The sequence below is a fragment of the Sphaeramia orbicularis genome, chromosome 16, assembly GCF_902148855.1.
Source record: "Sphaeramia orbicularis chromosome 16, fSphaOr1.1, whole genome shotgun sequence".
Taxonomy (NCBI): Eukaryota; Metazoa; Chordata; class Actinopteri; order Kurtiformes; family Apogonidae; genus Sphaeramia; species Sphaeramia orbicularis.
Window position 1 is genome coordinate 53258065 of NC_043972.1, and position 22511 is coordinate 53280575.

The 22511-nt window shown below is 41.3% G+C and overlaps 2 protein-coding genes across 4 annotated transcripts in view; one reads left to right on the forward strand and one right to left on the reverse strand.

The window, feature by feature from the left end:
- Positions 1–15422, forward strand: part of scap (SREBF chaperone) — a 68991-nt gene extending 53569 nt beyond the window's left edge. For both annotated transcript variants that reach the window (XM_030157557.1, XM_030157555.1), the window contains exons 15-23: positions 5514–5715; positions 6151–6266; positions 6612–7152; positions 7239–7324; positions 7716–7798; positions 8811–8977; positions 9161–9241; positions 9418–9624; positions 11745–15422. In XM_030157557.1, coding sequence (XP_030013417.1) covers positions 5514–5715; positions 6151–6266; positions 6612–7152; positions 7239–7324; positions 7716–7798; positions 8811–8977; positions 9161–9241; positions 9418–9624; positions 11745–11990 — 1729 coding nt within the window. In that variant the 3' untranslated portion in view covers positions 11991–15422. The remainder of the gene's footprint in view (positions 1–5513; positions 5716–6150; positions 6267–6611; positions 7153–7238; positions 7325–7715; positions 7799–8810; positions 8978–9160; positions 9242–9417; positions 9625–11744) is intronic.
- A 146-nt stretch (positions 15423–15568) lies between these two features.
- ptpn23a (protein tyrosine phosphatase, non-receptor type 23, a) overlaps positions 15569–22511 on the reverse strand; it is a 31621-nt gene continuing 24678 nt past the window's right edge. The window contains exons 22-25 of one of the 2 annotated variants that reach the window (XM_030157553.1): positions 22134–22272; positions 21776–21889; positions 18295–18321; positions 15569–18203 (exon numbers count right to left, since the gene is read on the reverse strand). In XM_030157553.1, coding sequence (XP_030013413.1) covers positions 17592–18203; positions 18295–18321; positions 21776–21889; positions 22134–22272 — 892 coding nt within the window. In that variant the 3' untranslated portion in view covers positions 15569–17591. The remainder of the gene's footprint in view (positions 18204–18294; positions 18322–21775; positions 21890–22133; positions 22273–22511) is intronic. The other variant, XM_030157554.1, reaches the window with a different exon arrangement.

The window sequence follows — 22511 nt, forward strand, 5'->3', positions numbered from 1 at the left end:
CCAACCCCGATGGCACACACATATTATTGCAACAGGCAATTATTATTGTTATTGCAGCATCCTGTTGCAATAATAGGATCATTATCACACATTATCATAACTATCCATATAATTGTGATAGTGTTTATTATATAGTTACACAGATGGCAGAGGTTCCTATTATTTGTACTAACAGTTGCAGTAGTTGTATATCAGCTGTTAATACTTGTATTTGGAGTAGTAATTTTAACAGTTGGACATTTGTTGTAGCTCGCTCTCTCTCCTGCTCTCTGTCTATCTGTCCATCCGTCCATCGCAATGGATCGATTTTTAACTTGAAATTGGATTTTTTAATTAGGAGAATTTTTAAAAAAGGGAAATCGTCATATCGATTTCATCTCTCTCGTGTCTCTGGGCCGCACACCCCCAAGCCATCGTAGGCCTCTCCTCCTATCTGTGAAAGCGGTCTTTCACAGAAGTCCGTGTAATGACCACAGACCTCAAATCTGAGATGGGCTGGGTGATGTAAGCTGTGATCCACGCACAGGTCTTCGAATTCAAAGATAACTGCATGGGAATCACTCATCTTATGTTGTCCACACACGGATCCGTACCGTACCATCTACTTCACATCTGGGTCACAGGGGCAGCCTCGGCAGAGGAGCCCAGACAGCCCTCTCCCCAGCCACTTCCACCTGCTCCGGGAAAATCCCAAGACGTTTCCAGGCCATCTGAGAGATATAATCCCTCCAGCGTGTCCTGGGTCAGTCTCCTCCACGCACGGATCCCCCAATTTGAATATAATCGCATTGAGATCACTCATATTACGTGGTCCATGCTCGCACGCATGCACGACTGTTGCCTGTCACTGACTTACATTGGTATAACTTCTGTGGACCCATCACAGAACTTTCGGGGATTCCGTGATACTGATCACAGATTTAAGGTAGGACCTGCTCACGAAAACGACACGCCGACTTCTGTTGTCTTTTGTAGTGTTACCCAAAAATCGAAATCGAAAATTGAGTTTTTAGAGGAAAAAGTCGGGATTTTATTTTTAGCCAAAATCGTGCAGCCCTAATCTAAGATTTTTGTCCAGCCAATTTCTTGGACACGATTCACCCAATTCTTTTTAGATTTTACACGTGTTCTTTACATATGCCTTTCTCTTAATTATTGCACTTTTTGCAAATTTTTAAAAAGTTTTTGAAAAGATTGAAAGTTACGACTCAAAATTAATCCTCTGGGTAGGCAGGGTATAGATGAGCTGGAGGGGAAAATTGATGATGCGGGCAGGGGTATTGGTAAGCTCTGCTTACTTTTTCACTTGTTCACATGGTTATACAGTACAGGCCAAAAGTTTGGACACACCTTCTCATTCTTTGCATTTTCTTTATTTTCATGACTATTTACATTGTAGATTCTCACTGAAGGCATCAAAACTATGAATGAACACATGTGGAATTATGTACTTAACAAAAAAGTGTGAAATAACTGAAAACATCTCTTATATTCTAGTTTCTTCAAAGTAGCCACCCTTAGCTCTGATGACTGCTTTGCACATTCTTGGCATTCTCTTGATGAGCATCAAGAGGTAGTCACCTGAAATGGTTTCCTAACAGTCTTGAAGAAGTTCCCAGAGATGCTTAGCACTTGTTGGCCCTTTTGCCTTCACTCTGCGGTCCAGCTCACCCCAAACCATCTCGATTGGGTTCAGGTCCGGTGACTGTGGAGGCCAGGTCATCTGGCGCAGCACTCCATCACTCTCCTTCTTGGTCAAATATCCCTCACACAGCCTGGAGGTGTGTTTGGGGTCATTGTCCTGTTGAAACATAAATGATGGTCCAACTAAACGCAAACCGGATGGAATGGCATGTCACTTCAGGATCCTGTGGTAGCCATGCTGATTCAGGTTGCCTTCAATCTTGAATAAATCCCCAACAGCGTCACCAGCAAAGCACCCCCACACCATCACACCTCCCCCTCCATGCTTCACGGTGGGAACCAGGCATGTAGCATCCATCCGTTCACCTTTTCTGCGTCGCACAAAGACATGGCGGTTGGATCCAAAGATCTGAAATTTGGACTCATCAGACCAAAGCACAGATTTCCACTGATCTAATGTCCATTCCTTGGGTTTCTTGGCCCAAATAAATCTCTTCTGTTTGTTGCCTCTCCTTAGCAGTGGTTTCCTAGCAGCTATTTGACCATGAAGGCCTGATTCACGCAGTCTCCTCTTAACAGTTGTTGTAGAGATGTGTCTGCTGCTAGAGCTCTGTGTGGTATTCATCTGGTCTGTAATCTGAGCTGCTGTTAATTTGCGATTTCTGAGGCTGGTGACTCAGATGAACTTATCTTCAGCATCAGAGGTGACTCTTGGTCTTCCTTTCCTGGGGCGGTCCTCATGTGAGCCAGTTTCGTTGTAGCGCTTGATGTTTTTTGCGACTGCACTTGGGGACACATTCAAAGTTTTTGAAATTTTCTAGACTGACTGACCTTCATTTCTTAAAGTAATGATGGCCACTCGTTTGTCTTTACTTAGCTGATTGGTTCTCACCATAATATGTATTCTAACAGTTGTCCAATAGGGCTGTCAGCTGTGCATCAACCTGACTTCGGCACAACACAACTGATGGTCCCAACCCCATCAATAAGGCAAGAAATTCCACTAAGTAACCCTGATGAGGCACACCTGTGAAGTGAAAACCATTTCAGGTGACTACCTCTTGATGCTCATCAAGAGAATGCCAAGGGTGTGCAAGGCAGTCATCAGAGCTAAGGGTGGCTACTTTGAAGAAACTAGAATATAAGATATGTTTTCAGTTATTTCACACTTTTTTGTTAAGTACATAATTCCACATGTGTTCATTCATAGTTTTGATGCCTTCAGTGAGAATCTACAATGTAAATAGTCATGAAAATAAAGAAAATGCGAAGAATGAGAAGGTGTGTCCAAACTTTTGGCCTGTACTGTACATATACTTAAATACATAGTTACGTATGTTTAGTGACATATATTCACATTATGTCATTTCATTACAGTAAATAGCTTTAATATTTAACAATAATCAGTCTCTCCTGGATTTTTGGGGGGCTTTTTTGAATATTGCAGACTAAAATGTATGATTTCAAAACATGTGTTCCAAAAAAATTTGACAGATCTATTAAGGTGTTTTTCTTTTTTGTTTTGTTTTTTTTAGTGATGTTGCAAAATGAAGTGATAAAAGTAGTATCACTTAATCTTGTAAGTAATAAAATGGGCAAGTTGCTCTGGTGAGATGTAAAACTTCCTATTCTGAGTATATAAGCAACAAAGAAGCATAATTATGGCAAAAAAATTGCAACAAAGTTTTTTTAATTTTAAATGATGAAATACATCTGACACACACAACAACAAAATGATGTCAGTCTGTAAAAGTTTAATATCGTTTTGACCTTTTGTCCACATGACACCAGCATTGTCAGTGCCCTGAAACGATATTTTTGGAGAATGGGTCTCAGAGTGGAAAAATCTCACAACACCACCCTCGCATTGCCATACGGATAGGCAAAACACCACTTTTTGGAAATGATGACTACATAGTACCACGTGACTAGAAGAAGAAAACTCCAGATGTAACCTTATGCGCATGCTCATTGCATTTTTCTGTGATTTTAGTGTATCCTACGGCTCTGTCTGTGTTTGTGTACAGCGCTACATATAGGTGTGGCATACATATTATACCGTTTTAACCCAGTTTTCTCATTTCCACCTGGACCAGATGTTTCTGGAAATGATATGTGTATAGACATGAAACTTTTAGAATCTGCAAAAGAAAAATACCACGAGCTTTGTCATCTGGACGTACCCTGAGGAGTTTTATTCCACAAAGTATAATCTTCTTTGAGTTCAAACTCAATCAAAAAAACACAAGCTTACAGTGCTACTTCATGTGTTAGAACTCTCCATTATGTTGTTTTCTTGGAATTTGTTAAAATAAATGAAATATTTTCAAAATATTACACAAGATCTCCAACATTAACTGTAGTTAACTGAAATACTTCTATTCATTTCAGTTGTTCCGCACTGAATCACAACAAAAGTCACTTCAGGTCATATAACATACAGTAAGAAGGTCAAAACTGTATTATATAAAGAAGAAACCTGACAAATCCACTGAGAGCAAACATTTGTTCTCAGATGTTCTTCTGCAGTTTGACATTTTTATTCATTTTTCTACCATATTATATAACATCCTCTCACACTATGAGCTAACCTGTACCATCAGAGCTGAGGTGTATCTGGCACTGTACTCACAGTCAGGACCTTGTAGTTCTTCATTGGACATTGGATATGAATCTGAGGCAGTGTCAGGGTCATGACCTTGACAATGGGATAGATGAAATCAGATTTACTGTCTGCTCAGATTACCCCGAGCTGGAAGAGTCACTGTAACAAAGGTGAAACAGCTGTTACAACACAGCTTGGAGGTGGTTACAACATCTTAAAGTCCAAAAAATACTGATCATTCACTTGTATATTTAATCAGATATACTAACACTGGTTGGTAGTGAAGAAATGTGATTGCAGCGGAATAACACATGACACATGATATTCTAAAATCAGACTACATTTAAAAACTTGGAGGTATATGTTGAAAAGCCATTCAGTTTGCTGTAAGGTTTTTGGCAGAACTCATGGATCACGCTGCTGTTGCAGGCTTCATCTTCACCTCAATGCCACATTTCTCACCACAGGTGAAGGAGAAGCTCATATTCAAGTCATCTCACAGAGCTAGTTTTATTCTGCAACATTACAGGGTCTTATGCAACAAATTTGGGTGGTAGGTAGCCTATCTGTTGTGTGTGTATATTATGGCATTACTTATATTTTATTTACATACAAATATGACATTGAAGAAAAAAACATCTGGAAATGGCAGTATGGGAAAAAATGAATAAACATCAAATCAAAATTTGTTCACATGGTTATTTGTGGGTTTAAATAATTTCTCAAAGATGTGAAAAACACAAATCTCTGAGTGTGATTTAGCCTTTATTTTGTACTTAACAAGACAAAAGCTTTGATGAAATCACTAAGAAAAGCACTCGGAGAGCGCAGACCTCAACCAAGGCAGACCAGCCCCCGCCCCAGTCACCACCAAAATGTAATGATTTGTTCCTTGTGCCAGTATCAACATTTCCTGAAAATTTCATCCAAATCCGTCCATACCTTTTTGAGTTATCTTGCTAACAGACAAACAAACAGACAGACAGACAGACAGACAAACCCTGATGAAAACATAACCTCCACCTTTCCTTGGTGGAGGTAATAAAACAGTTACTGCTCCTACAGCATTCTGAGAGATATCCTGAGTTTAATAATAATCTGACATGTGAGAAGGACTTACTGTATAATATACAGTATGTTTTTTTAAGTGTAGTGTGGATTAGGGTAAAGAAAGCATACATTTAAATTTTCATTCAGTGAAAATCTTGAAAAAGTAAATGGATCCTCTTTGACCCTCTTCTTATGTGTGTGATTTGCTAATCAGGGTTGCAGCTTTGGGCCTGGCAGCAGGAGTCCTGCTGGTTCTACTGCTCTTTTGCCTCTATCGGGTCCTGTGTCCTCGTAACTATGGACAGAATGGCGTGGCCCATGGACGGCGGCGCCGAGGGGACCTGCCCTGTGATGACTACGGTTACTCACCTCCTGTCAGCGAGATCTCACCTCTGCTGCTGAGAGGACACAGCATGGTGAGAAACCTCATCTGTTGGGACACAGGAATAGAACAAAACAGGCATACATTCACTTTAAACAGTCCACCAGTAATAAACTCAGTTCACATGCCACTCTCAGCATAATAATGATACTATGGATGGTTACTATGCAGAGGCACATTTATCTGTGGCATGTGTGTGCATTTCAGCTGATGAGTAAGTTAAGATTGTCACTCTCAGAAAAGTAAAACCTCATCTCTGTAGGAAGTAGTGTAGAATCTGCAGAGGAGAAAATGTGATGTAAACAACAAACAAGCTATTTTAGATTGTTCAGTCAAGCCACAAAAATCATTTACAGCACTGTGGATATTCAGTTAACCAAGATCATAGACTGACTAAACAGACAGCTGAAATCTCATTATGAAGATGTTATGGTGGAACTGGCTCATGCTCCATCTTTGTGTCCTGCAGGACATTGAGTGTTTGGCTAGTGATGGGATGCTACTGGCCAGTTGTTGCCTGGCAGGACAGATCCGGGTTTGGGATGCCCAAACTGGTGACTGTCTGACTGTCATCCCAAACCATGGGTAAGTCACAAAAAACAACTCTGAAAGTTCTTGTGTTGTCATGTTGCTCCTTGAGTAGCTGTAGTTAAATATTTAGGTATAATTTATAAGATTAGGGTTCAAGAGATGAACTTCTATGATCAGCATGGGGCAGTAGCAATTTACCACAAATTGTTGATGTTTGTTTGCCCTGCCGAGGGTCAGGCAGTTTGCACACTGTATGATTAACCTTGCTTGTCAGGCAAGGTGAATTAGTGAAGCTCTCTACCCCAAACAGAAGCAGTCATTTTCAGTCACAGTCATTTTGACTGCCTCATTCTTTTGTTTTTTTCACATTTTTATGACCGTTCACTTTGTGGTTCTCAGGCTGAGACGGAGCAGCAGCAGTAGCTGCTGGGAGCAGCGTGATGGATTGGACAGCGGGGCTCCCGAGTTGGACTATTTAGGATCTGAAGGTCATGACCCCTCCATCAGTGGTGATGGTCTATCAGAGGATGAGGGCTACCCTCTCAGACGTCGAACCGCTCCCTCCAGACCCACACTGTTCACAGACCAGCCTGACCTCACCCCACTCATCGACACCAACTTCACCTTGCAGCCGCCCTCACACCTGTCCACCCCCCCCAGGGGAGGCTTTGACTTCGGGGGCCTGGTGGAGCGGGCCTACATGGAACATGAACCCCCCTCTCCCTCCACCTACCCATCACCATCCTCACCATCCTCTTCACCCCCATCAGGAGCTCTGTTGCAGAGGAGACCAAGCCTGGGGGATGCAGCTGCCTCTCTCCCACAGGACAGAGTATCTGCAGTGGGTCCTCAAGCCACAGCGGACTGGGACAGCTCTGTGTGGGCCATGGAGCTCAGAGGGAATCTGATTGCTGCAGGCAGGAGCAGTGGCAAACTGGAGGTGAGTAAATAACAGCGGTAATTAGAACTTATATCAAATACAGTCTGTGTTAATATACTTAGACTTTCTGTCATAATGTGTTCCAGCTGTGGGATGCAGTCGAAGGGTCGTTACGCTGCAGTAATGAGGAGGGTGTCTCTGGGATCACAGCTCTAGCTTTTCTCAACAACAGGTTGAGTGAACACAAACAGTCTTTTGTCTTATGTCTTTTTTCTCTGCTTTTATAGGTAGTTTTTACAATTGTTCACACAGCAGACACAAGTGTCTCCAAACTGATCTTTTCCCTTATATGTGATTCTAAACTGGCAATTAAATAAAATTCTTAGTCGGGGAAAAAAAAATTTATTTTCTGCTAATTTATGCTGTTTCTAGGTCCCGTTTCTACATTACAGTAACCTTCAACTCAGTTTAGTTACACTTCAGACCAATTCTCTCTCATATCTTCCAGTTAGAAGAATCTAGATGATTGTCTGCAGTTTCAGGTCCTGCTCTGTATTATCTGAAAAAAATTGTCATACTGACAGACTTGGATCCTGACTGTGTTTCCTTTTTTCTCTTTTCAGAATCGTAGCAGCTCGTCTAAACGGCTCTCTAGATTTCTTCACTGTTGAGATAAACAAACCTCTGGCACTTCTCCAGCACAGAGGTCAGACATTCTCCAGCTACACACACCAATGGACTGACATGGACACTGCATGTCATTTTGTATGCTCTGAGGTTTCGCTAACAGTCAAAACAAATATCTCTAAAGATGTATGGGGCTTGCATTCATCCTAGTGCTGCTGTGCACTCACTCAATGTGTCACAACTTCAGTAAAATCAACATGTATTTAGATGAACACAAAGCATAATAAATAAATGAAAGAATGATTCCATTCAGTACATAGATCCTGCATGGGTCACTTCAGTCAGTGGCTGTGATATGCTGTGATAACACAGCGTTATAACATTTACATTTCTCTTTATATAGTTTGGTTTATGATCTATCTGGAAAAAGAAACATCTGTGTGACTGAAAATCATAATAATGAGGTACTCACTCAGCTACTGATTTTACACTGATTTCAGACACTATTAATTTGAAAAACCGCAATGGAAATAAATATGCAACTTGTTAAAGTTCTATGCTGCAAATTTAGAGTGGCAGTGATTAAGGAGATACTAAGGGGATATGATCAGTGTCCATAAAACAAGGCTTTTTATCCAGAAATTCCATAACTCTGCCCTTTATTTGTATGTGGATGGAGGATATTTCACCAACACACTCACTTAGATCCCATGCTCACTGTATGGTCGGACTAATCATGCACGGCCATCTGCAGCTGAATGTGATTTGAAGTCCAACATGACTTTACAGTAGCAGCAAAATACTCACAACTGAATGATCCGCATTCAGTTTCATCCCTATTTCCAGAGTAAAGAAGCACTCCTATCTTGGCAAAGAAAAGCTGTACCTTACGGGAAGGTCTACTTCTGGGTCTAATTAAAACCCAGCTTTAGAAACGTACAACTCCAAGACTTGTCATATGTCCATTGTACAGTCAAATAAGCTAATATTTCAATATCAAAATGGATAACTGTTCAGTAGTCAAATACTGGGCTCAGTCCTGGTTAGCCATGTGCATCAGTGTGGAGGTTTCTCATATGTGGTTGTTTCAGGAACCCCAGGGCGGGGCAGCATGCCCCCTTCTCCCTGTTACAGCAGTGAGGATGTGATCAGTTGTCAGCTCACACGCTCAGTGCAGTGTGCTCACCAGAAGCCCATCACTGTTCTGAGAGCAGCCGCCGGGAGGGTGGTCACAGGCAGCCAGGACCACACAGTCCGGGTAAAACACTCACCAACATGTCAGGCCTTTTTCTGATACAGTCTGAACATTTACGAGGTACACATTTATTGGTACTGAAATGTCAAATTTGTCACGAAATAGAAAGAAAGGAAATCTTTTGAGGTAACCAGTTAAACAGCTTTGGTGTTACCATTCAGTGTTTACTGTCATGTTGTTTGTCAGGTTTATCGTCTGGAGGACTCGTGTTGCCTCTTTACCCTTCAGGGTCACTCTGGAGGAATCACATCCATTTACATAGACCAAGTGAGTAGCACAGAGGATGTTCGGTCTAATTGGGTAAAAGGGCATGGATTAATAATTAGTGTTGCCCATTTAAAGGAAGTGGGTATAATTTGCCTTAAATCTAAAAGTTATCCATCTACAGGCTTTCAGTTTCCTGCTGGTAGTTTTTTGTGTTTAATCTATGTGTTGGTGTTCAGACAATGGTTCTGGCAAGTGGTGGGCAGGACGGTGCGATCTGTTTGTGGGACGTCCTGACAGGAAGCCGGGTGAGCCATGTGTACGGTCACCGTGGCGATGTCACCTCTCTGGTCTGCACCACGTCTTGTGTTATCAGCTCAGGACTGGATGACCTTATCTGTATCTGGGATCGCAGCACCGGGATCAAGCTCTACTCCATACAACAGGTCACAGTCTGCATGAGTGCCAGTTTGTTTGATGTTTGATGATGACAAAAACAGATCTGATCAATTTAACTGACAGCTGATCTGCACCATTTTACACTGTGTGGAGCTCTTTCTTTCCATTCATGGAAAAACAACTTTTTACCAGCTCCAAAAGCTACAGACATTCACTTATGTAGTTGATAAGACATCTTGACAGATGCCATAATATACAAAAGCACTGGGTCAGGCTGAAGTTCTTAAAACTTTTGACTGGGCATCAAATGCTACTTTTTAAAAATTATTATCGGTTTATTTAACATGGACATTGGTGCACTTACAGCAATGTGAATTAATGTACAGAGTTAGCCTAATGGCTATTTGTCATCTGCAGTCCCTAGACAGGTGTTGAATTGTCATCCTAAAAGGTAGCACAAGGTTATAAACATGCAACTTTTAAAACAAAATTTAAAATACCTAAACACAGACGAGTACAATACAAGTTTTGCAATACAAAATATACAATTAATAACACATAAGACAAGATGAGTAAAAAATTATCACTTAGGGTGTATTCACACCTACTTTGTTTGGTCCGTTTAAAACGGACCACCACTCATTTCCCCAGAAAGTCCTGACTGTTTTTTTTAAGTGGAAATACAAACAAGTGAACTCTGATTCAGATCAAACAAATGGACTCTGGGGTGGTTCACTCCTGGTGTGAATATAATTGGCCTTGAGCCGAAACAAACCAAGGAGCCGTGCGCCTTTTTGTGCTTGACAAGCCGCTGTAGCCGCTGGAAGTAGCCTAGCCACGAGCATAGTCAGAGCTAATAGCAACAGCCATGAGCCATTGGACAGACGTGGAGCAATGAGGAGACTGAATGTCTCATTGACATTTGGTCAGATGCCCATATTATGAAACTGGCTTCAAATGAGCTGTTCTTGAAAGTTAAAATTATTTTCGTAAATTTGTGTATGTAAAAATAGAACACACATTCTGAAAACGATGACAGCACGTAGGACCTTCACGTTTGTTTTCATCAACACTTGCTGTCTCTGATTCACCCCACTCCAACTTTTTTGTCCAATGCCAGCGCAGTTCGTCACATGCGTGCTTCTGTGTACACATTTTGGCCCACTAGCAAAAAGTGCAATGAGAATGCGATCCAACCCAAAAGAAAAAAATGAAGTCTGTATTCGATCCAAATCAAATAAGCGGACAAAAGGACTTTCCAGGTGTGAATACACCGTTAGACATATTAAAAAATACAGCAGAGGCAGGACTAAAACATTTGTAATGTTGACAGCTCTATTTATTAATATAGCAGTTTTTTAGATGCATTTTGACCTCATTATAAGATGAGTTGTTTGATTGCCACTGGAATAGTTTTCCAGTCATGTGCAGCTGTAAGTGCAAATGAGGCCTGACCAAATACCAATACCTGCCTGATGTTTTAAGCTGAGGTCATTTCAGGGAGACATTTTTGGAATTAAACTGATTTCTTCACCAGACCACGTTCCATTTTACACTTGCTAAATCACATTTCAAAACCCTTCTAAGGACTGAAAAAATAAATGAGGTATTGTTGGTATACTGTATATTATTAGCACTTTACAGTAAAGCTCATTAATAACATAGTAACAGTGTGATAATAGAAATAAAGGTAATTAGAAGTACCTTGTAATTATCAAAATAATGATCAGGCAATTACATTGTATTAGGTGAACACATGCTTTATTATTGCTAGTATGTTAGCTGCAGAGTGCTAGGACATGAACAAAGAAGCAGACCCTGATTGGCTCTGACCTTTTGACAGTTAATTTAATTTAATATTAGCATGAAGTCAAGTAGAAACATGTAGCATTGTATTTTCCGACCCTGATTGGTGATTGTAACAAGTCACAGTATCAGAAATGCCTTTACCTTGAAACAAATGGGAACATGTGACGTAAAAGATGATCCTCCAATCACCCATCATCCAACAATTTCTATGTGTTAATATAAGATAATTACTTCAGCAATTATTAATAATCACCCTTCAGTATCACTGTCATCCTGTTATTATCAAGCTAATGTAAAGTGTTCCTTTTTTATTTGTACATTCTGTTAATGCCATTTATTTTTTGTGTTTGTTCTCCAGGAAGTGGGCTGTGGGGCGAGCCTGGGCGTCATCTCTGAGTCCTTGTTGGTGACTGGGGGCCAGGGCTGTGTGTCCTTCTGGGACCTGAACTTCGGTGACCTGCTGCAGACTGTCTACCTGGGTCAGAGCGGCGATGGCCAGGGTGTGAGGCAGCTGCTGGTGCTGGACAACGCTGCCATTGTGTGTGACTTTGGCAGTGAGCTCAGCCTGGTATACGTGCCATCAGTGCTGGAGAAGCTCGACTGAAGATGGACTGACAGAACGTGGATGCTCAGATGCCATAGTTCTTGTCAGGAGAAAAACGTGCACTCAGAACATCTTTTTCTCCTCAATCATTTGTACTTTCTTTTTCCAATTTTCCTCTTGAGACTTGATCTTTTGGCTGGTTTTCCACATGCATAAAAGGCTTCCTTTTGTTTTAAGCAGTGAGATGTTTGAGTGCACACTTGGATGGATTACAAAGATGGACTGAAACAAGGTGCAATTAGCTGCATAGTTTTTTGCAGCTCCTTGACACTTGTAAAGGTCATGAGGTGAGTTAAAGAATATTTGGACATGAAGAGGATCTGACGGTTACCAGTTTGTGCTTTCCGTGTTTCCATGGTTCTGCCCTCTATGCTGCTGAAGTGGGTGAGGCTCTGCTATGAGCACGCTCAGTGAGAGAGAGGAAGATGAAACCCGTCTCCTCGTCTTGTGCTGTTCCTGCCGTGTGGTCGGAGGTGCAGCAGCGTCCAGCTAAACTTATACCTGAACATGTTAGTGAATGAGTGAGTGTGGGCTCTTCCTCTGGTCATAGTACTGCTGAGGACTCAAACCAGTTAGTGTGAGTGAAGGCCAGTGGCTGATTACTGTACAAAGTTAACCTCCAGAGGGGGTTGTTTTTACTATGTATAAATTTATTATTTATTAGTGATACATTTTTGAAATAACATTTTGTTTATGAATGGCTAATCCTGACTCCTAAACATGAGAGAATATAATGTGGAGATAATGACATGGTGATTTTTTTTTCCCTGGGTGGGGGAGGGGGTCTTTGTAATGCTGAGCTGGAGACATTTAGTGAGCTCATTAGGCTATCTCCATGTTCCAAACTGCTTGTATTTTGGATGAAAATACTGATGTCATGTTTACATTGGCTACTGTATTTTGTGTGTGCCCTTTAGAGATTTTTTTTATGACTGTTTACAGAACTCACACAGATGATTTTCATCTTCATTCCACTTTTTTTTTCCTATTTAGTTCATGACAAATCCATGAAAATGCCACTTTTTTTTCCAGAGAAAATGTGAAGAAAAAATATAGAGAACAGAGCATTAAATCAGCATTCATAATATTAACTTTACCCCTACTGTTTGCATTTGCTCTTCCAGTTACAGTACTATGCAAAAGTCTTTGACATGCATATTTATTTCTCATTCTGTTTTCTTCGGTTAAAACAACAAAATACAGAAAATATGTGCACAGCCAAGACACACAAAAAAACTAAACTAAATGGGTTGTAATGGTTAAAGTCACTAGCTAGTGTGACCCCTGACCACATGATGAGAAGCATCACAAACAGAAACATCTGACATGTTGAATGAAACTTGGTGTAAAACATCAGAAAATTAAATGAAATGAACAATGGGATTAAAGACATGAGTAGGTCACACTTAATACAACTACTTTGGTTTCTAAAAGCTGCTTTCCTCTTAAAGTTGTTTTTACTGCTGTACAAACTTCCCATATATCTTACTACAGAGACCAACAAATGCATATGCGTGGTTATTAGAACTTTACTGAACCAACAGACCTAATGTTCGTCTAGGGCTTTTGCACAGTACTGCACAAAAACAGATCAAACTGATCGTTTAATAGTTAAATGCTGATACATCTGAGGACCATTTGCATTGGTTCTGAATGCATTTCAGTGGCTCTTCAGAGTAGCATTTGGCACTGAAACATTTATGGAACTTCAGTTGTTTGAAAGCACATTAATTCATAAAAAGGCGGGTTTGCTGGCCTAACATAACCCAGAGAACAGTGGATGCACTGTGCTGTCTTTTAAAGGGATAGTTTCATTGAAATGGGATGCTATTAGTATTACCTGCATGAGGAGCACTTCCCTTTTTAATGGAGCTGCCTGGAAGCATGAGTAAAAACTGCCCAAAATTAAATAGCTGCATTACATAGTTCTCTTCCCCTCTTCTGCTGTAGTTACTTGTGAACCTTCAGGTCTTTTCTCTGAATCCCTGTTGGAGAATGTCATCCTCCAGGTGTAAGACGTGTCCTGACAGACGCCAGCTAACCACAAACCAGAATGTACTTTGTCCAGGTCATCCAGCACCTTCTGCATCAGCTGAGTGTAGATCTAGACCCCAACAGTTCCATGTCGGGGAAACCAGCAGCTAAATGCTCAACAGTATCGCAGACCACGAAATCTGTTTCACCACTAACCCTCTGACACAAGTGCTTCCGCACATTTGGGCACTTTGACCAACAGGAGTTTACACACACACACCAACACACACACTCAAAGGAATTGTGGATGTCATACCTGCAGAGCATTTCGACATGACCAGGCTCACAGTCTGATCACAGGGACATCGATACCAATGATTTGTGTCTACGCTGTATGACCCCTGCATCCCCGTGAAACCATGTCTGTGACGCCTCTCCGTCTCATTTATTAGCTCTTGAATATTCTATCAGCAGGAGGCAATGAACCTATAGAAATAGGAAAATGTCTAATTTTTTCTGGGTTTGTTTTTTTTTTTTTATCTTTGTTTTCTAGCAATGTGAATTTGTTTTCTATATTGAGGGAGGGAAGGATGCTGGCAATTTCCAAACTGAATCTCAGCCTCTTATCAAATGTTGTAGCTTATCACTCAGCCTTGTAACCATATCTAGCAGTACAACATAAGATTCATTTTGAAGAAAAACTTGCTCTAACAAACTAAACAAGGCACTATATCAGCTGTGGAGAGGATCAAGATGGAGGATGCATACAGGTTAAATCAGAGGACCCCTTGTTGATGGGGTTATATGGAAATCATTACCATCATAGTGAGGCACTAACTACTGTACTGAAATGCAGCCACTAAGGATGGAACATTCAAATTAGATTTATCAGATCAAAATATTTGGTGACATCTAATTCAACCAAGTCCTTTCAGGACGTCAGTATGTGAAATGTTACAGTGGGTGCTAGTGAGTCATTTCTAGCAAGACATCAAAATTTAATGTTCACAACATCCTACAGCAGAAGACAAGCATATCCACGTCTTTTGATGATTTTGACCAAAGTGGGTTTCCACTTGGTGCTTGTGGTATTTCTCTAAGACCAGTTTATTCAAGTCCATATACCAAAAAATGCAGAAATGACCAACTCAAACCAGAATGGCAGATGTCTGTTGGGAACAGGGTTTAGTTCCAAGATGCTTTGTGCATCTGGACTTGATACATGTTTAATATACAGTACTCTACCTACATCTAGGTCAAACCACACCTGAATAGCTCAATAGCTCATAGGGAGCTATTGATCCATCTTCCCACATACAAGAGATGTTTGATGTCATTTCAATACAATAATAGCACCTAGAATCTGCAGCAGGCATGGTCATGTCACATTTCCAAACTGTTCCACAGTTTACATAGTATGTGTCATGTTCTGACCACATGAAGAATCATTTAAAGCAACAAGTAACTATCTGGAGGGTTTTCTCCAACTTTTTGTCAGAACTCAAAATTAACCTTTACAATTCAGGGTTGAGGAAAATGATATTTATCACAGCGATAATCACATGAATTTTTTTTTTTTGGGGGGGGGGGGGGGGGGGCTTTTCCAGCACTGACTCAGCCAGGTCTAATATTTTATTCTAAAATGATCAGTTTCTGTTTAATACAAGTTTAGCCCTGTCATTGAATTAGAGTAACTACAGAAATAAAATGACTCGTAATCATGATTGATGAGATTTTTTTGAGCATCATAGTGGCTACATTTCAATGAGGTCTTCAGGTGTATGGTTCATAACTCCATTTGCATTAAAACACCGCTTTAACCTTAACACAGAGAATCACAATTCACTTCTCTTCTGAGGGAAATATAACAAATGTAACCTATAGAGAAAACCCCTCTCTGGTTTGTCGCCCTTCCCCAATCTACACAGGCTGTAGTGGAGGTAACTTATTTACTGTTTTGTAACACAAAGCACAATGTTTGTACTAATTTTCAAATAAAGAGGCTTTGATACCACAAGCCACTGTCTACTGATTTTATTTAAAGGTGGGGTTTTTTTTCCACAATATTGATAAGTGATTCATTTGAGTTCCACCAGAAGGACTTTTGGAATACTCTACCTTTATTTAACATATGTACAGTGTTACAAAGAGGGAAAAAAAAGGAATCATGGACACGTTAGGACATGCTGATTGGATTCTGCTCTGCTAATGCACTGAGTCAGGCATCTTTTGTTTCTCTCCCATACTCTGTTCCTTCTTTCAATAATCCAGTCTTAAAAGTAATAACAAAAAAAAAAAAAAAAATCACGAGGAGGAAACAAACACAACTTAGTGTAATGACAATCACCTTTGAACAGGGCTGCCTGGAGAGGAGTGCATGCTGGGATTACTGAGCAGAAGTGGTTGGTGTAAATACAAGAGTAGCTCAGGGACCTGAGTTTTTTCCAGTTTCCATCACACTTGGTGAATCAGATGCTAGGTGGGCAGGGCATTATCTATTGCCTGGTGGACTTAGAAGCCACAGCATGGATGAGCTAATGACTGGAACTGTCCTGATGTAATTTTGTTTTGAGTATCTGTGGTTAAAGTTTTAGTATCAAGTAGAAAAAAAATTGTTGATGTTAGAAAGGTGGACAGCATCATATTTCATTATTATTTTCAGAATTAATCACTGTCCTCAAGTGTCTGGTCACACCTGCAATATATTTAGAGAGGGGAAAAAAGTAGAAAATATGAAAATACAATCTGAGAATTTGATTTAGCCCTTTAAAAACAAGAAAAACCTCAGTGTTATTGGTATTGATTGAAATGGCTGTTGAATAATTTAATAGTTCTCAATGTAATGGTAATAATTTAATATCAGTTGCAACCACAGTTAGCCATAGCTACTGACAAAGACATTGGTTTATAGGTGGGTTTTCTAATTCTGAACCAAGTTAAATGGGTCATTTTTTATACTGAGGAGTCTCAATTGGCCCAGTTGGTCTACACTGGCCTGAACCTGAATGTAAACATAACTCACTGAAAGCAGTTGAAACATTCCTTAACAGCGCTGCTTCATCCAGAAAACTCAGCTCCTGTCTTCTACTGTATGTTTACAGGACAGTGTTCTTTTTCATTCTGATGGAAACATTGAGGTATTACAGGAGGGACCAACGTGATGTCTGTCTACAAAGGTAAGTGTTTAACTCATCAGTGCTGGGACTCTAAGGATACCTGGCCAACAGAAGCATGACCCCGCCCCCCAACTAACAGTAGGCATTCTGTAAACACAGGGCCCAGAGCCAATCTAGTATCTAAACCGGTGGAGTTGAACAGGTTCCACCTTCAGAGAACACAGCGAAAGCAGCAGAGCATGGCAGGACAGGAGAGGACAGTCAAACAGGTGCATAGTGTTCTGGTCCCAGAGGAACCTCAGTGATGAAACAAGTGGACACCCACTGTGTTTCAGGGGAAATCACACCCAACATCCCAAACTGGATGCCAACAGTCTGCCACCGTGCACGTCTCAGTACTTGGCTCCATTCAGTGTCTCCATCCCCGAATTCAGTGAGTTTAAGAGCAAGAGTAGAAAGAGCAAAAGGCTTTCAGACGCCTGCTGATCAGAAGCAGCGGTCTGCGCTGGACTCAGTGTTTGTTCAGACTCCACAGAGGGTCCAAGCTGCTGAGTGGATCATCATCACCTTCCGCCCGGGTCCCATGGAGTCCCTGCCCCTCGGCTGGCTGCAGGAAGCTCTGCTTGGTCACCCGCTGCTTCCCCCGGCCCCCACCCTCCATGGAGAAGGCCTCAGGGGTCAGTGAGGCTAACAGCTCCAAGGAGGATGCAGCTGGACCAGGAGGCGGACTGACACTGAGGGGGGCCGCCTCCAGAGCTAGCGATTGGCTGTTGGCTGGTGGTGGAGTTGTGGAGGGGGATATAGCATCCACACCGTTGGGTGGAGGCAAGTGGGTCTTTGTAGGGGAGGAGGTGGGGGTGGAAAAGGTGGGGCTGAAGGAGGTGGGAGGGTCTGTGGGAGGGGGGCACGGGTCCTGGAGCTGCTGGATGTCATTCAGTGAGTTAAGGTCTGGTGAGACAGCAGCCATCTGGTCCTCCAGGGTACTGGGAGCTCCAGACTCCATGGCAGGGTCTGTGGCGCTGGGTGGCCGGATGCTGAGCTTTGCAATGGTGGCCTGGATGGAGCTGATGGGCATGTCCCCACCCAGAACTAAGTCCTGCTGGGACTCCTGTCTGGAATAAGGCTGCACAGAAAAAATGGAGATAGGCAACTCAGAGCCAAGTTAGCACTTAGAACTCAGCTGCAGTTAAAGTAGACTCAGAGTAAAACAGTACCTGATCAGACCACAGCTCATGGGCGTCCTTTAGAAAAATCACAGTACAATGGAAGCAGAGAAAACATTAACACTGCACTGAGGTCACAAAGGAAGGATAGTTGGACACATGGACTATCTGAAGTGGGGTCATATGAGTAACTGTGGGCATCAGTCACAAACTCTGGATAAGAAAATGGCACATGGGCTCTGGGCTTTCTTTTTTCAATACAAATTCTTCACTTTAAAAACAGTAAAATTTACAGTAAATTAAATTAACAATAGACATATTTTGACAATTAACAGCATCTGAGCATTTTGTTTGTGCCATAGATATATTGAAGTTGGATACCTTAGCCCTACAGGCCCAAAATATTAGTTTCTGCCCTTCTTAAAACTACCAAAAACTTCCATGCAGCTGTGCAAACCCTGCTTAAAAAAGGGATGAGTTTTCCAAATGATAGCAGAGATCTGAGTGTGTGAACCAAGCCTCCCTCTTTCACTCCTTTAAACACATTATGCCCAAAAACCTGTTCAAATTCTCTTTGAACATACCCACAAGAAAAATGTGGTCTTTTCCTGAGTGGATCTCTGTATGTACCACAGCTGATTGGAAACATGAGGCTGTGTGTTTGTTCATTTTTAGAGTTTTAGACTTGACCTCCAAATTTGGTGGAAAAGACACTTGCAGTTTGGAATAGTGATTCAAGTCAACTTGCTTGGTTGTTTAGGAGTGCTCAGATTTACTCACATAGAAATAAAGCTAATAATACAAACTTAAATTAGCATAAAGAATATAAGAATTTACAAATGCACAAAATGTAGTGCCTTTAATTTCACATACACTCTATTGCCAAAAGTATTCGCTCACCCATCCAAATAATCAGAATCAGGTGTTCCAATCACTTCCATGGCCAAGCACCTAGGCATGCAGACTGCTTTTACAAACATTTGTGACAGAATGGGTCGCTCTCAGGAGCTCAGTGAATTCCAGCGTGGAACTGTGATAGGATGCCACCTGTGCAACAAATCCAGTTGTGAAATTTCCTTGCTCCTAAATATTCCACAGTCAACTGTCAGCTGTATTATAAGAAAGTGGAAGTGTTTGGGAACGACAGCAACTCAGTCATGAAGTGGTAGGCCACGTAAACTGACGGAGTGGGGTCAGCGGATGCTGAGGCACATAGTGTGAAGAGGTTGCCAACTTTCTGCAGAGGCAATCGCTACAGACCTCCAAACTTCATGTGGCCTTCAGATTAGCTCAAGAACAGTGCGCAGAGAGCTTCATGGAATGGGTTTCCATGGCCGAGCAGCTGCATCCAAGCCATACATCACCAAGTACAATCCAAAGTGCCGGATGCAGTGGTGTAAAGCACGCCGCCACTGGACTCTAGAGCAGTGGAGGTACCTTCTCTAGAGTGACGAATCGCACTTCTCCATCTGGCAATCTGATGGACAGGTCTGGGTTTAGCGGTCGCCAGGAGAACGATACTTGTGGAACCACATTTAGCCAAGTGTAAAGTTTGGTGGAGGGGGGGATTATGGTGTGGGGTTGTTTTTCAGGAGCTGGGCTTGGCCCCTTAGTTCCAGTGAAAGGAACTGTGAATGCTTCAGCATACCAAGACATTTTGGACAATTCCATGCTCCCAACTTTGTGGGAACAGTTTGGAGCTGGCCCCTTCCTCTTCCAACATGACTGTGCACCAGTGCACAAAGCAAGGTCCATAAAGACATGGATGACAGAGTCTGGTGTGGATGAACTGGACTGGCCTACACACAGTCCTGACCTCAACCCCATAGAACACCTTTGGGATGAATTAGAGCGGAGACTGAAAGCCAGGCCTTCTCATCCAACATCAGTGTGTGACCTCACAAATGCGCTTCTGGAAGAATGGTCCAAAATTCCCATGAACACACTCCTAAGCCTTGTGGACAGCCTTTCCAGAAGAGTTGAAGCTGTTATACCTGCAAAGGGTGGACCGATGTCATATTGAACCCCACAGACTAGGAATGGGATGTCACTGAAATTCATATGCGAGTCAAGGCAGGTGAGCAAATACTTTTGGCAATATAGTGCATTTTACTCTCTCTCTACTTATTCCTCATATCACCAGACAAAAGAGCTTGTGTTTATTTCCTATTCCTGCAATTAGATCAGCCTAAATCCTACTAAATCTGGATCTTTAAAACAGAACTGTGCAACAGTCTTAGGCAGCCTTTAGCTTTGACCACACATTGTCTTGCTCAAACAACAAATCTTATGGTGGCCTTAGACTTTTGCACAGTACTAAATCACTGCACAGGCTGATATTGCGATTAAGATTTGATTGTGCAGCCCTTAATGACATTAATACCAGCTAACAATCCTGTGATGCAGTAATAATAAATAGATTTTTTGAAAACAAAAATGTGAAGTGGAAGGTGGAAAACTAACTTGCACCAATGATTGCTACGAAGCAGGATTCTGAAAACACTACTTATAAATTCATGTTGAGCAAAATATTCATGAGACTCTTCTGAATCCTAGTATTTTACAGTCTAGTTTTCCTCATTTCTCTCCTACCAAAACCATTTACTGATCTAAAATGTTTAACAACTGTTAATCCATTAATTCTATTAATACATGTAAATAATTGAAATAAAATACAGTTTATCATCTTTTCATGGTCATCAGATATGACTCATTTGGACCTCTGTAGTTAATGGGGAAACACTGTCATCTTCTACAACAATGATTCACCAGTAAAGCCCATGGAGTTTGATAAATGACAGTGGATGGACACACTGATTTTTACCTTCAGTTATTGATATATTTGCTGAAAAAGTCCTTTTTTCTTTAATTTTCAGTTTTATAACATTATTTTACTCTGAGCTTTTATAAACATCTACATGATCAGTAAATGAAATATAGGAAAACACGGTTTTCCCTGAAAATGCACAATACAGAGGATAATATTATAGTAAATGGTGACAAATCACTTAGGAAAGGTTAAATAGAAAGTAAAATTCAATAGGGAGCTGCTACAAAAGTAGCACTGGGATTTATGGGTTAAAATGGTTCTCATACTGTTTTAACAACCAGAGGTGGGCCTGAAGCTACAAAAAGGATGACAACTTCTGATATAAACATCAAATGATATGAATTGCTTTGGATAGGAATATATCACTTTGCTTCTGCTTGTGCTCTAAGGTGCAAAATGCAACACATAATACACTCACTATAGAGAACAAACACACAACCCCACCTCATGTGATCTGAACTAACCATGTTATCCACTACTGCTCTATACTGTCAAATACTGTGTATTTTGACTTGTCAGTGTAGACACTGGAGGTAAAAACACTTAAATACCATATTTGGAACCAGTATCTACTTTACTGTTAGTGTGTAAGCCATTATGACTCCAAACTAAACACTAAAGGTAGACACATACTACTGATGACTAACCAGTTGCTCTAGGATTCTGTCTATTTGCTCCCCCTAGTGTCTACAAATGCCAAACCTTGGAGGCTGCAGTGTTGGGGTTCTTGCTGCAGGTGGCGGTAGTGATGCCGTGACGCTGAAGGACGTGCTCTGCATGTTTCAACACAGCTTCATAGCAGAACTTCAGGTGGAGCTGCAGACACAGACATACACACATATTAGCACAATGTTGATTTAATAAATGTTAATCAGTAAGATGAGAAAGTTAGTCTCAGGTTTAAATCAGGAGTTTGTAAATGTTCTGTTCTCTGGATGATCTGAACTGGATTCACTTAAAAGAATCATCAGTCTGGTGCAGGTTTAGACCAACAAATAAATCAAATATGAACTCCAAAACACAAATCCACTCAACCGGTAAATGTGGCTGTGCTCCTCACCTTCTCTTGCAGCATGTTCTTCCTCTGTTGTCTCATCTTCTTCACCAGCAGTGAGAGATCAGGGATACTGTTTCCTGCTTCCAGTTCCTGCAGGGCTGCATAGAGCAGACAGAAGGCGCCAGTACGTCCCACACCCGAACTGCAAAAACAAGTAGGGTGAGACAGTAAATACTGACGTACACTTTCAAACCTGTCCTATCATACACTGAACAAAATATAAATGCACAAACCAAAAAAGCAAAAGTAAAACTGACCTATAATGAAATATGCCCACAGTGTTTATAGGTGCACTGAATGATATGGTTAGCTCAGTTCTGGTGATTCAATTCTCATTGACGACTCCCTTTGAGATTACTCACTCATTGAGTTATTCCACCC